This window comes from Dermacentor variabilis, chromosome 1 (genome assembly GCF_050947875.1).
Source record: "Dermacentor variabilis isolate Ectoservices chromosome 1, ASM5094787v1, whole genome shotgun sequence".
Lineage (NCBI taxonomy): Eukaryota > Metazoa > Arthropoda > Arachnida > Ixodida > Ixodidae > Dermacentor > Dermacentor variabilis.
This window is the reverse complement of record NC_134568.1, coordinates 190768237-190782450: the sequence shown is the minus strand read 5'-3', so window position 1 is coordinate 190782450 and position 14214 is coordinate 190768237. Positions and strand designations below refer to the sequence as shown.

Below are 14214 nucleotides of genomic sequence, written 5' to 3'. Positions count from 1 at the left end.
TGACACACATGTGGATGGCCTTAGTTTAGTAGTGCACAGTTTACAAGACCAGAAAGCTTTATTAGTAATAGTTCTAATACACTGAAAGTGAGCATAATATTTATTTATGCTAGCTTATCAGCAAGCCCTATTGCATTGTACATGCTGAAATACAAGTAACTTTGAAACCAGTGTGCAGGTAATAGAAATTACCTACCCGCAAATATGTATGCAATGTAAATTTCTCACTGACTTACAAGAAACTAATAAACAATTATACAAGACAAATATGAACTCTTATCCAACTAATATCTTATACATTAAATACAAAAACTATTCTGACTAATACAAATCTGTATTGGTATTTTCACTGGGGAATAGTAGCATGCTTTTGCTGCTCAGTTTGAGAACAGTCATTGCACCCATTCCACTGCAGTAACAAATCCCAAAATTACAGAGAGGCACTGTCTTGCATAAACGTTGCCATGACCATGGTGAAACTTCCCCTTTTATTGTAATGTTGCCAGCACTCTGTGGTTGATATAGCAGCAGCTAAGCAAACTTATATTGTTAAAAACTTGAAAGCAGAAAGCTGTAATAATGCATTCCCCCTATGTAAGCTGTTCAAGCAAGCCGTAGAGTATTGAAGAGATGAAGCTATACAACATTGTTTATTATGACAATTTTTTTTCCATTGACAAGCAAGTCTGACTGCTTGGTTTTAGATACAGGGGGATAGTGGTTGGATTAAAAATTAGACACTACTTACATTGTCAAACCACCTGAGCAAAATATTTCAAGTCTGTCATATTCAATGCATGCCAGTTCAAATTAGATGCTTAGAAATTGAAGTGCATTATAAGATACCTACCAACCCTTTTGCACTATTGCTGTGGCACTGAAGTTAAGCAACTTTTTTTATTTCACGTAACCACAGAGACTAGTGGTATTTCGTGTAAACAGAGGCTAGAGGAGGCCAGTGGAAAAACAGACAAAATATGACAGCATAAAACACTGATAAGGTGGTGTTCTTTTTGACGTTACTAGCAATTCAGGGATTCCAAAGGTCATGACTTCTGAATTGTTACAAGTTATCTGCTTTGTATGCAGCAAAAATTGACTGGTTTGTTAAAATTTTTTCAATTATAAAATTAAGGGGGCCTTGCCACAATGGTTATGAAAGTCATGATATGCATCTGGAATTAAAATGCATTTACACAAATCTTTTCTAACAAAAAGTTAATGGTAATCAAATGCTATTGCTTTCATGTCCTCACAGCCTTCCTCTTCTTTTTGTTTTTCCTACTACATTAAAGGCTGGGTGCTACACCAATCCAGAACAGTATTCACCACTGCTCCATTGTTGGCAAGATTCTTTCCATTTTGATTTTAAAGCGGCAAGGTTTTTGAAAAGTTGAATGAGGAGGCAGGCAGCCTGTTAACCGAAATTGTGGACTCCCAGTTGCATGTGCAAGAATAATTGGCTCATATGTTCACAACAGTATTGTTCATGACAAGGCCCTTTCTAGTCAAGTTCCCTTCAATTATTCTGTGGCAGTTTACATTTTCATACTGACACAGCTGTTCATGGCTTGCGGAAACAAGCATCCCAATTTCAACTAGGTAATTGAGTTCAAGGCAACAAAGCAAAAAAGTGCACAGACAAGGTACTTACGTCGGAACATTGTTCCAGTCCATGGGTGGCAGTTCAGGGTACAGACGATTTTTCGATACTTCTTTCTTCAGGGCACCCGTAACATGCCCTTTTTCAGGAGAAGCATCATTTTTGACTCCTTCAAAATGATGATTACTGAATTCTTCTCTGCTCTTTACTGTGCTTTCCATCATCAGAGCCTTTTCTCTTACTATTTCTTCCTCTAGTGCCTTCACCTGGGCATGATGCAAGTCATATGCAGCCACATCACAGGGAGCGTTGAGCATTTTTCCCGCTGCACCTTCAGCCTCTTCTAGTGTTTGTTCCCAGCTTTCTCCTAAACCAGACTCATCCATCCTTTCAACTTCATTGTTTGAGTTTAAGGTGGCAGGCTGCACTGTTATGGGACTCTCACTTGAAGTTGACAAGTCAGAGCTATTCTCTGAAACACTGTCAACACGAGGCTTGTACTCGCACTCCTCTGATGTGTCAGACTCTGAGGTCTCCACACGTTTTGCTGTAGACGGTACTATAGTTGAGCATTGTGCATGTATGATGCTACTTATGCTGCCAGTAGTACACAAAGGGCTTTGTCCAAGACCAGCATTGTTAGAAACTGATGACTGCAGAGTGACAGTTTTGAAGCTTTGAAACTCTGGCGTCAATTCCCGTTCTTTCTGCTGCGTCATGGCCTCTAGTCGGGCACGTGCTTCAGCAACACTGCAGTGTCGCTCCGGCTCCTTCAAAGTGGCCTCACAGTGACTTGGTGCGGCAGAGGTTTTGGCTTGGTTGCACACAAGCTTTTCTAAAGGCTTGCTTTGCTTCACCACCTGAGAAAAAATTACATGACATGTAGAAAATACAACAACTGAACTGTTTTTATACTGAGAAACAGCTACAGCGGAGATACAAGAGGAAAAAAACCTTTAACAATGAGTAAGAAATACAACAGCAAATAATGCAATATAAAATTACACCAACATCACAACATCATTGTACAATGGCCCAGTACCCTCCAACAAAATATGTAATCAACATCTCTTAATACCATACATATACCTCAACAAAGTTCATCTTGAATGGGTTATATTGTATGTACCATCAGCATAAATTAAAACACGAACAAGAAAAAATTGAGTGGAACGCCGGTTATGCATAGTTAAATGGAAGTCCAATGTGCACTCACTCCGTGGACGGTTTCTAAGCATGGTGCTGCACCAACATATTTTTCAGAACCTAAATTTTACAAATGCAGGCGAATATGAAAACGCAACAAGACACTCATTTTCATTTTGTTAATGTTTAAATTTATGCTGCTGTTGCAGTGGAACCCTTCCCCATCTTTTATTGCGATAACATTGATAGGATACTCCAGGCGAATTTTTGCCATTGTCGCCGCCTTGATGTTCCATATAAAGTCCAAGGGCGATAACACCATCACAGTATGCTGTATGTGTGAGTGAAAGCGTGCAAGGGGAGCCAATGATTGGGGCTCAATCTGGCGTGCACAAGGAAGGAAAGCGGGGAAGAAATTTGATGTCTTTTGTCACTAGAAAGGCCTGGGGGGGTGGCATATTGCTCAATCCAAACCGAGATGATGATGACAGCTCAATCTCGCATGCGCAAGAGAGGACAGAGGAAAGGCAGTGCACTGTCTTCTGTTGTGCACATGGTCCCGGGGGAAGGGGGAGGCGGCGTTGTGCTCTGACAGCAACTTCGTATTTTGTGGTCGCGCACACCTTATTTTGAAAGCGATCTGCAGAGTGTAGGTGCGCCAATGGCTCATACCTCTTGGCCCGTGCTGTGTTCTCGCTGCTCAATTTGTATTGAAGCAATAGACAGCACAAAAGCCACTTCGCTCGCTGCTGCTGCCACACTTCCTTACACCAGCGTTTTGACAGCGACTGTTCACGATCATCAAGTGTGATGTGTTAATGTTTGCCTGTGCACGCTGACGCCATGCTGCAAATGTTTCCAAGCTTATACAGCCAATAAAAGTATCCTTACTTCATACCGCTGTCCACTAACTTACCATCACAATCGATGCTTCACCTTTCGGGTGAAAGTGACTTTTTCATGTGACTGCAGAAAGAGTACGTAAGGGTTGGGAAAGAGTACCAGAATAAATGAAAGCAGCCTACTTTTAACATGAAAATGGTTCATTTCATTAAATGTAGATGCAGAGGTTAAAAAAGATTTCAGACTGGCACCTGTCATTTCATTTATTGGCCATCAGCAGCAAACATTTCTCCAATGTTTGAAGCACTTTGTTGCTGTCCAGCTCTCATTGAGTGTTAATGTGCCTTTGGCGAATGTCAATTAATTCATCAAGCTTTTACTAAACAGCAACTCTTGCGATTTTCTTTATGTCAGGGAAGCAGTGGTTTCAAATTTTTTTGTACATCTTGTCAAGCAAAAGGTAATTCAATTGGCATAAAAATGCAGAAATAAATAGGTAGAACACACAACATCAAAACTAGCACATACAAAGAGGAATCCTATTAAAAATATCTTGAGACAGTGGACAGGGCATTTTGTTTTTTTAGACTATAGAGATTTATTATAAAAAGGCTAGAAGTGTAGTGAATGTAGCATTTTTACAGAGGAATTGCAAGGCGAGTCGGACATATTTTGCCACTAGTGATTGAGCTTCAGAATACCAATTAACAAAAAAGTTGGTTAACTTCTGTATTTGAGCTTTGGAGGCAATTGCATACAGTACACTTTCGTCAATCAGATTTTTTGGTTAATTTGATTCTGACCTAAGGTCCCGGCCAACATCTAGCATTTCTATGGGCCCAAACTTTCGTTATTTTGATGCTAAAATTGGCCTTCGCCAGATAATTCGAACTTGACCAGTCAGCATGCGCGTGCCTGACCCCCATGGTGACCCCAGTAGCAGCCCTTTTACTGGCAGCATGTGTCGGCAGAGCCCAGGGGACAGCAAATGCATTGAACACAACATATCTCCCACTGAAAATGTCTGTTTTCGGAAGGCGCTAGGAAGATTTGCAAGAAATAATGGTTGCTCACAATGTCTGATTACAGTATTTACCTGACTCTAACGCATGCCTTTTTTCCCCAAGGAAATTGGGCTAAAAATCGCGTCAGCGCCATTCATAGGCTTTGCCACATAATGTGGCTGTATGGCGGCAAAGTTGACTTTAAAGTTCCGCACAGCTAAGCTGATTTTCGGAAACCAGCGGCCACTGTGCAACACAGTAAACCCTTACACATTTTTCCTTGCTAGAAAATCAGGTGCGCGTTAGATTTCTACTTTGCTTAGGAGCTTTAATGTTATATCTACATTAGTTTTCTACTTTGGACACACACAAAGCGGGTGCACGTTTGGTTTGGGGGCATGTTAGAATTGCGGTGTGAAATGAATCGGCGGTGTGCGAAGTTTTTTTTCTGCATCTTGTTTAATTCGACCCACCAGATAGTTCGGTCACCATCCTCTGTATGCTCAGGGTCAAAATAACAAAAGTCGACTGTTAAGGCAAATTTCGAGGCAGTCACATTTTAATGCACAGTAATTTTTTTTTAATCTTGAAAATCGCATCTAATTCGAGATATTCATAAGAATTTCAACACTCAATCCATACAATATCGAAACCAAGCATGGGGTGCTGCTGCGACTGACAGAAAAGCCCTGTGATGAAGCAAATGACGAAGTTTGAATGATGGCCTGAATAAGTCTGATAGCTACTACCTCTTCAGACCAACACATTCCCAAACCTACACAGACACAGAAATGTACCCACATACATATCGCGGCATCTGCTCCTGGTGCAGTGACACACGGCCTACACTGCTTCACATCTCGCAGGGGTGCGGGGGCAAACCTCAACACTTAGACGCCTAGCACGTCATTTGAGCGGTGGGAAGTACAGCTGACCGGCAATACCCTAGCGGGACAAGAAGCGCTCGTCCAGCAAGTACGTCAAGCAGCCAGGGCCAGTGGAGTCCTGGAATGAGGACACCACCCCCTCGACCTCAAGATCAACGACCTCCATGGTCCAAAAAAATGTCTTCTCTCTCTCTCTTGAATGATGGCATGCTGCAGAAAATGGCACATTGCGGCGTATGCTTGCCAAGCAAAACGTGCCATATCAATATCTGTCGTGGTTGACAGAAACATCGTTTCAAATTTCATCCCACTTTTTCTTTTTTTACGCTTGGTTTGCCATGCAGCATTGCGCACTTTTTGTCACAGGGCGTTTTGGTCCAGTATGATAACAAGGTGGCCTTTCTGCACTCCCAGCATGCTCAGTTTCAATATTGCCTAGATTGAGCATTGGAATTTGATCATGAATATCTTGAATTATGTGCAATTTTCAACATTTTTAGGAATGGGTACATTAACAAGTGAGTGCCTACATTTTTCATATAAGCAATTTCTCCCAAGGTTAATTAAAAAGGTTAACTATCTTTAAACAATGATTCTTCTGAAACTCACATTATTAGCAGCAAAGTGTCTGCCTCACATAGGAACCACTCTACAAAAATTCACCAACGATTATGATACTTCTTAATGCGAAATTTGAGAGCAACTTTATAAGCTTCTTCATTTCACAGTATATTGGCCAGTGAGGACAATCTGTCTCATGCGGCACGTTGCAAATGGAGCGAAGTGTGGCGCGACTGCCTTGTTAATCGGGAGATTGTGAGAGGCAGTGCATGGATGACATGTGGGCGCAATTCACAGCAGCCGCCGCCGACAGACCTCCGCTCATGCAGTGCTTTGTTTCCATATATGGTATTGGTGGACGCACTCACCGTAAGCTTTATTGACAGCATCATCAGTAAACTGACAATGCGCGCTAGTCTGGTGCCATATCGTAGCAATCATCACTGCAGAACACTGTCTTGCATGGCGCCATGCTTTTGCCACACCCTCCTCCGTTTTCCGCCTCATGGTTCCGCTGCACCCTCCTCGCGTGTTTTGCTACCGTCTTTCATCCCCTGCTGCGTTCCACATTCGCTTTTTCACCTTTCACTGAGCCGTTCGCTCGTTTACGCAGAGGTACCCGACGCTCAACGCAGCAATGAGCATCTAACAGCTGCGCTCTAAAACACCCCATTCACTACACTCATAGCTTCTACAAAAAATCTGTATAGTTTGTAAAAAACAACCTGTAGGTTCAATTACAATTAACTCTAAACATCTTTTGCGTAACACAATTTTTGGCAGAGACACTATAACAAAAATATTTCCACGGAAAGGTCATGTTGCTGCAGAGATCTCTACAGAATTAGTTAAGTTGAACTTGGTCCCTCATGTCAATGAGAGTCCTGCACAGTGCACACAGAATAATTATCTTTATTTTCAGCACATTTTGTTTAAAAAGACCTTCAGAAAATTTAAGCACCAGTGCTGCTGCTCCCATGCTGATGTCATTATGGCGGCAAGCCCAAGGTGGCCATTATGAGTCATCCTTTCGAAGACGCAGATCAGGAAAGCACATGCCAATCTTCCAAATTATTTGCAGAGAAACTGCACAGCTCTGTTGCATCATTTTGTTCACATGACCAAAAGACATACAAAACGAATTTCACTACAATTTGTAGGCGTTGAAAAATCACTGGAGTTACTCTGTGAATGGAAAATACCACTGCAGTGATGCTACTGGTTCAAGTAATTTCAAAGCAGTAAAATTAGTTTTTCGTGACAGGTTTATGAAACGATATTATATGGGGCTTTTACAATGGGCAAGCCATGTAAATGCAGCAAGTGGTCCCTGGTTCAGAAACGCGATCGAAACACTAAAAATTTACAACCTTTGACATCAACTCTACGTCACTTGCCCATCTCAAGCGCCAGGCTCCAGCCAGTGCGCCTCGCCTTTGATTGGAGAGTTGCATCACACTGGACGCGCACATGTCGATGCCACTGAAGGACACCAATCCAGGTCACCAATAATGTTGAGGTGGCCGAGAAGAGGAAGTCGCCGTGGCTACAATTTATTGCAGCCTGCCAGGCATAGCACCCATGGTCTTAGGGAGCAGCAGGTGGGCACAACCGCTCGGGATGATCGTGCCAGCATGTACTATCGCGTACAAACATGTATACAGCGCTCTTTTTTCTCGGCGGCGCTAGGGCCGATTATTGCACTGCTACACATATGACAATGTTTCCCAACCTGTAATTCACTATCTCCGTGTGAGCTATAAGACATACTAAGACAAAAAGACTGCAAATGGTGCCCTTAAGCCATGCTTTGCCTACTAGTCTGCATCACAAGGCGCTTATAGTGGTGGACCCTAAGAAAAGAGTCGAGATGCAACTATTTCCAAGGTTTGACATAGATAACGCACTTTGGTCATCTGTTGAGACCACACAGTTGAGCAACTTAGTTGAAGTATTCCCTCAAGTGATCCGATTTACTTAACACAGTGTTGCTTCCAGTCTACAACTCTTGCATGGATAGCATGTGAGCCTGACATGAAGCTTGCCACACTGGATGCCAAGGAAAATGGAGGAAATGATAGTGTTCTACATAGTTTTTGGCAAGTTGAGGTGTTCAAGTCAGAGGTGCAATTTTCAAAGAACTGGGAAGCCTCACAAACCAGAAGTGCAGCACCTTATTTTCACTCACCGGATATGAGCGCTCTGCTGCTGCCTTAGAGAGCTTCATCTGCTGTTCAAACAGTGCCTTACGCTGGGCCACAGACAAATTCTCAGGTGCTTCACAGGGCTGCTCTGCCTGCTCAGCAACCACTGCAGCTTCAAAGAGAGCCCTCCGTTGCTGTAGTGACAGCTCACTGGGATCTCTCCCCAGTTGCTGAGCTTGCGATTTTTGTGGTACTCCACCTGCATTGAGGTCCCACAATTAGGATCACTCCAAACCAGAGAGCATGTTCACTTGCACTGGATTCAGTATGTAGTGACATTATTCCAGAGAACAGCAATTAAACCAAGATGCAAAGGTAACCACAAATAGGACACAACCACTGTGATACATACTCTGATATTGTGAAGTACTACGATACGGAGCATTTCACAGAACATAGTCACTATGTGAATCTGTGATGAGCCAACAAGTAAACCCTGAAACCACATGTGGCAGCCATATCAGTTTTTGTTACACTCTATAAACTATGCGAGTTGCTCAATCCATAGTCCAGACTTAACACGGACCAGTGTTTTGCAATCCATGGAGCACTGGGATATCTTAGTTAGGAATGTATCATGGACTGCTGAAAGACATGTTTTAAGAACACTGTTTACCAGAAAGACCAAATAATGTGTCTGGTGAGTCACTTTCACTGGCCAATCTATCTGAAGCTGTATTTTTTACAGAGATCCAGTTTCAATAAAAACAAGTAAGAAGGGTTGATGTTGAACAGGAGATAATACTTTTGACTGCCTTCAACAAACCTGGTATCACTATACTAGCTTGATGCCTTTATGTGTGCATGCTTTTCTTTTCTTTGTGTGACCTATGCAAAAAGTAAGGCAGCTTACCTTGGCGAGGATTGTTAAGTGGTTTCTGGTGCATGACTGTTATGTTGGACACGTTCACATTTTCTGATGTTTTCTTAGTGCTGACCACAGTTATAGCTGAAGGCAATGGTGGTGGCAGTGGAGGTGAGGCAGAGACAGCACTGCATCCTTCATTTGTTTCCACTTCAGCAGGGCAATCAGAGTTGTCAGGTGCTTCACAGTAGGCATTTGGCTTAAATGCGTAGCTTAACTTTGAAGCTGATGGAGATTTCATGAAACCTTGGGCTTCCTGAAACAAAAAGAAAACCATACTTTGCACAACCAAAATACTAGCCATTTCTAGTATTATTAGAGACAAACTATGCTGTGATGGTGCAGATGTAAGTGCCATGTGCAGGACATACATAAAATGGGACAATGCGCAGTGTCAAAAGAAGGCACAGTACCCAAATCAAGCCTATTTCCTTACAGTAGTGACTTAATTCTAGAAAGAACAGAACAGAGTGAATATGTATGTATAGGCGAAGTAAAGCGTTCAACAGCCTATCTTCAAATCTTCTTTATGCTTGCATTACTATTTAATATAGATGTGCAATCCACATACACATGCACAATGTGTACATACATACATACACACACATACATGCATGAACACACAAGAAACAAACAGGAATCAAGACAACAGTGCTTCAAGAAAGCAGCTGTCAGCAACATACAACAGCAAGCAGCACCATACCAAGCTAGCAATAACCTTGGGATCCCAGTTGTTTTTCTGTGAACTTGCATGGAGACCATTCACCTCTAACTCCTTACAGCTAGGAGGCTGCTTAGACTTGTCTATCTTTGCAAGAGTCGATGACTTTGGCCCACAGGTGCTAGATGGGGCCATATCTGAAATGTAACAGTGGTTTCTTAATGCAAAATAGAGCACAGTTAAAACAAGTAGCTTGCATACCCAAATGAGAAAAATGTCCATGCTTGATAGGATTTGATGTACAGCTCACTAATAACACCTAATAACATGCACTGGCTGAAGATTTAGGCAAATGTGCCACGTGAATGGTATGTATATGAAATCCCCCTAACATGTGGCAAATTTTGCATCAGAGAGACCGGTCACTGCATAAATGAAAGAGTCACGAAAAATGACCTAAAATTTAAAAAAAATGGCCTGGTGAATTTGCCTGCACACTACGTCTGCATGTGTGAACCATGCTTTGGTGAGATGAGGATTCTTCACAGAAGAATCAGATCACACAAGAGTTAATGGAAGCATACTACTATACGAGGTATGTTCAAAAAGAAACCGAACTTTTGAAATAACATGCCAACCGGCAGAGGAGTGCGCTGCAGCTACTGAGCACATGTAGCGGCAGGTTTAGACAACAAACTGCCATTTGCCACGTTTCACTCTGACCGTTAGTTGGCGAGCTACAGCTGCTTAAGTGAGCACATGAACAAGCTGTTCTTCGGATTGGTGCCAAAGTGACAATGAAGGAATTGGAAGAGCAGCGCGTGTGTGTGAAGTTCTGCTACAAACTTGGGCAAACTATTACAGAGAAATTTCAGTTGCTTAGCCAAGCATACGGGGAGGACTGTATGAGTCGCACACAGTGCTATGTTGAACACGGAAGAATGTCAGTCGGTGACGATCCCAAGCCTGGACGACCTTCCACATCCACAGATGATGACCGCGTCGAGAGAGTTCGAACTGTGATTCGTGGAAATTGTCATTTGACTGTTCGAGAAGTCGCTGACGAAGTGGGTATCAGCATAGGATCATGTCATGAAAGTTTGAGTGACAAACTTGAGATGCGTCGTGTCAGTGCAAAATTTGTGCCGCATTTGTTGACTGACGAACAGAAGCAGACCCGTGTTTAAATCAGCCAGGAACTGCTCGCCACTGCCAATGACAATGAAAACTTTCTTAAGAACATCATAACAGGCGATGAGACATGGGTTTATGGCTATGATGTTGAAACGAAAGTGCAGTCATCACAGTGGCTGGCCAAAGGTCCTCCTCATCCAAAAAAAGCATGCATGAGTCCGTCAAAAATGAAGGTGATGTTGGTTGTTTTTTGACTGCAAAGGCATTGTCCATCAGGAATTTGTGCCACATGGTCAGACGGTAAACAAAGAAGTTTACCAGGGAATCCTAGCATGTTTGAGAGATTCTGTGTGCAGTAAGAGGCCTGAATTGTGGGAAAATCAGGCTTGGATGTTGCATCATGACAATGCCACAGCTCACATGTCGCTCCTTGTCCGCAGCTACTTAGCAAAACACCACACTCCTGTTGTGCCCCACCCACCATATTCTCCGGACCTAGCCCCAGCAGAATTTTTTCTATTCCCCATGCTGACAACCACCTTGACAGGACGTCGTTTCCAAACCATAGAGGAGATCCAGGACAATGCGAGAAGAGACCTGTGCACCATTCCAGAAAGTGCGTTCCAAGAGGCTTTCCAAAAATGGAAGGAAAGATGGGAAGAGTGCATTGCCAGTAGAGGGGACTACTTTAAAGGGGACAGCACTTCAAATGTTGTGCCATAAGCAGTAAAGGTGTTATAGCAAAAGTTCGGTTTCTTTTTGAACAGACCTCGTATAATAAAGAAAAACTTTAGCTCTATGTATAAGAGATACATTGCTTGTGTTATATAAATTGGAGACAAGACTTTTAAACTGCTGGTTGTCATAAAAGTTGCGATTAGTCTTCACATTGGTAACTATTTATTTGTGGGTCTGCGCTCTAAATAAGTCAGCTGCATGTGCCAGTTGTGCCATCCTGAATGTGTTTTCCTTTTTCTATGTTTCTTTTTAAACGCACATATGTCTTTCTGATTTTCAGGGGTTTCTAACACACCTGCAACACATTTCTGTATATGAAAAGAGATTGTCACTAGAAGCAGCAAAAGCACAACAAGAGTGGTGCAGAAAAGCACACCTTACATAGGCAAAGGCGGTGTACAGAGGCAATTGAATTTTTGAATAACGAACATGAATTTAAAATTTATAATCTAGCAATGTAAGAAGACATCTTTAAGGTCCACTGAGGGCCCTGTATTTTCACTGTAATGAAGTGAAGTAATTTCATATCACTGTTTACATTTAATGAAACCCTTACAGATTTTCGCCAAGGTAAGTAAAACTGGGACAGACTTCATCACTCATGCACCTATCTTAGCATACAAATGTTGCCAGCAAGTGCAGGGAAGCAGCTGCCAAGTGATGCACAATGTTGTGCCTAGCCATGCTTTCAAGCATGGCTAGGGAGGAGGGTAACTTGTAATCGCTTGTAGCTCCATTAATACGTAACGCTTCACCTAAATTGTGGTGCGAATGTTCTGCTCAAGCTGTACCCTACGCGTCTACAAAATTTGTCCGTACCCTTTCAGGGGCCCTTTAAAATTGAAACCATTTCACAAAATTATTTTGTTAAATTGTGAAAAACAAGTTACCGTAATATCCCGAGAGGTGCCCCACCCCTGCTTATGGCAAGATTTTCTAGTTTTATAAAATAATGTGCTAGTTCCTGTAGATACACTGAAAGTTAGCTCACCTCATATTTTCAGTCGACTTTAGGTGGGCTATCTCTTCGGATATTACGGTACACGGTTTTCAATGAAACAAGTAGTTCAATACATCATGAATTTTGTAAAATCGAGATTCATTATAAGAGGTTTGACTGTACATATATTTATATATGTATATCTGTGTGTGCTTGCACGCACATTTGTGAATAGACCCTTTTGCTGTTTATGAACATAGGCCCTGCACAGCATCCATCCAGTTTTACACGGTTAAATTACACGGTTCTCAATGAAACTAAGTTTGGGAAATGAAGATAGTTCACGAATTTCATAAAATCAAGGTTTGTTATATTAAGGTTTGACTGCATATATACAAATACCATTAAATCTTGATATAACAAAGTCGATAAAATCGGAAATTTGCTTTGCTATATTGAAATTTTGTTCAATTGAAATTTGACCTTTTATGCAAATAAGTCTCCAACACAGGAAGGGCCTGCAGAATTTTCCGAATTATAGGGCAATCGAGAAAAGCAAATTTGAATGAGAAAACAATTCATTTTGATAAATTTAGGAGTCGGCGACGAATGATACGGCTTTATGCCACATACGACGACAATATCTTCTCGGCCAGCCACACTTTCACGTGCACTCTACCCCCATGGCTGAGGGCGTCGCCCGCACTGGGACAGCGCTATCAGAAAAATTGCCAGCAGTGTGAAGCGAGTGATTCAGGTGCCCCTTGCTCCAACGAGTGACCGAAACTCGAGATTACGCAACCTCCAATATTAAACACGCGGTAAGACAGTTTACATGGTGCCATTCCATCTCGGCATGCCCACTCTTTGCACATGTGGCAGATTATCTCTAAAGCAGGGTGAGCAGCTGCGTTTATGCTTAGCCATACTTACAGCCATGTGCAGCCACGGCTGTGACACGCGTCAACTTACCCCCCACTCTGCAGCCCTCTCGCACGCTCTTGATCGCGTTACCGCGAGCTCGCTTCCCTACCCCTTTTTGTCTTTGCTTGCATGGGAAGGAGGCACTCGTGAAGCCACCACATTTCTTCTCTCACCCTTGCACACTTTCACTTGCACCTAAAGCACACAATGCGCGGGGGCGCAATAGGATTTTATCACATTTGGACTTTATATGGAACATGATGCAGCTCGACTTCAACAGTCGCTCCTGTCGCGCAGCGCACGATTTGTGAGGTGCATTTGCAAACAGCCACTTGTAATTCAATCATTTGACCATTTGCACCTGCGGATTTATTGTCTCTGCATTCCTTTGCGGCGGCAGTGAAATTTCGTTATACTGAAATGACGTACAAATGCACTTCGTAATATTGAGGTTCCAAATGCATGGTGTTCTGTGGACAAGAGGTTATGAAAACTTATATACTTCGTTATATCAAGAATTTCATTATGTCAAGGTTTAACTGTATATGTATTGTGTGTGCATGCGTGCACATGTGTGTACAGACCCTTCCGCTGTTTATGAACATAGGCCCTGTACAGCTTCCAGTTTTGCCCACTAACATAGCTCTTGAAATTCAGCGGGCAAAAATGACAAGGGTGAGTTGCAAGAGGGGGTTAAAAAGAAA

At 42.4% G+C, this 14214-nt stretch overlaps 1 protein-coding gene across 3 annotated transcripts in view; it reads right to left on the bottom strand.

Moving 5' to 3' along the window:
• The window catches only part of LOC142590200 (uncharacterized), an 83038-nt gene that overhangs the window by 56261 nt on the left and 12563 nt on the right, over positions 1–14214 (bottom strand). For 2 of the 3 annotated variants that reach the window (XM_075702113.1, XM_075702128.1), the window contains 4 exons: positions 9817–9971; positions 9102–9369; positions 8233–8447; positions 1655–2463 (listed from right to left, as the gene is read on the bottom strand). In XM_075702113.1, the coding sequence (XP_075558228.1) occupies positions 1655–2463; positions 8233–8447; positions 9102–9369; positions 9817–9971 (1447 nt within the window). The remainder of the gene's footprint in view (positions 1–1654; positions 2464–8232; positions 8448–9101; positions 9370–9816; positions 9972–14214) is intronic. The other variant, XM_075702120.1, reaches the window with a different exon arrangement.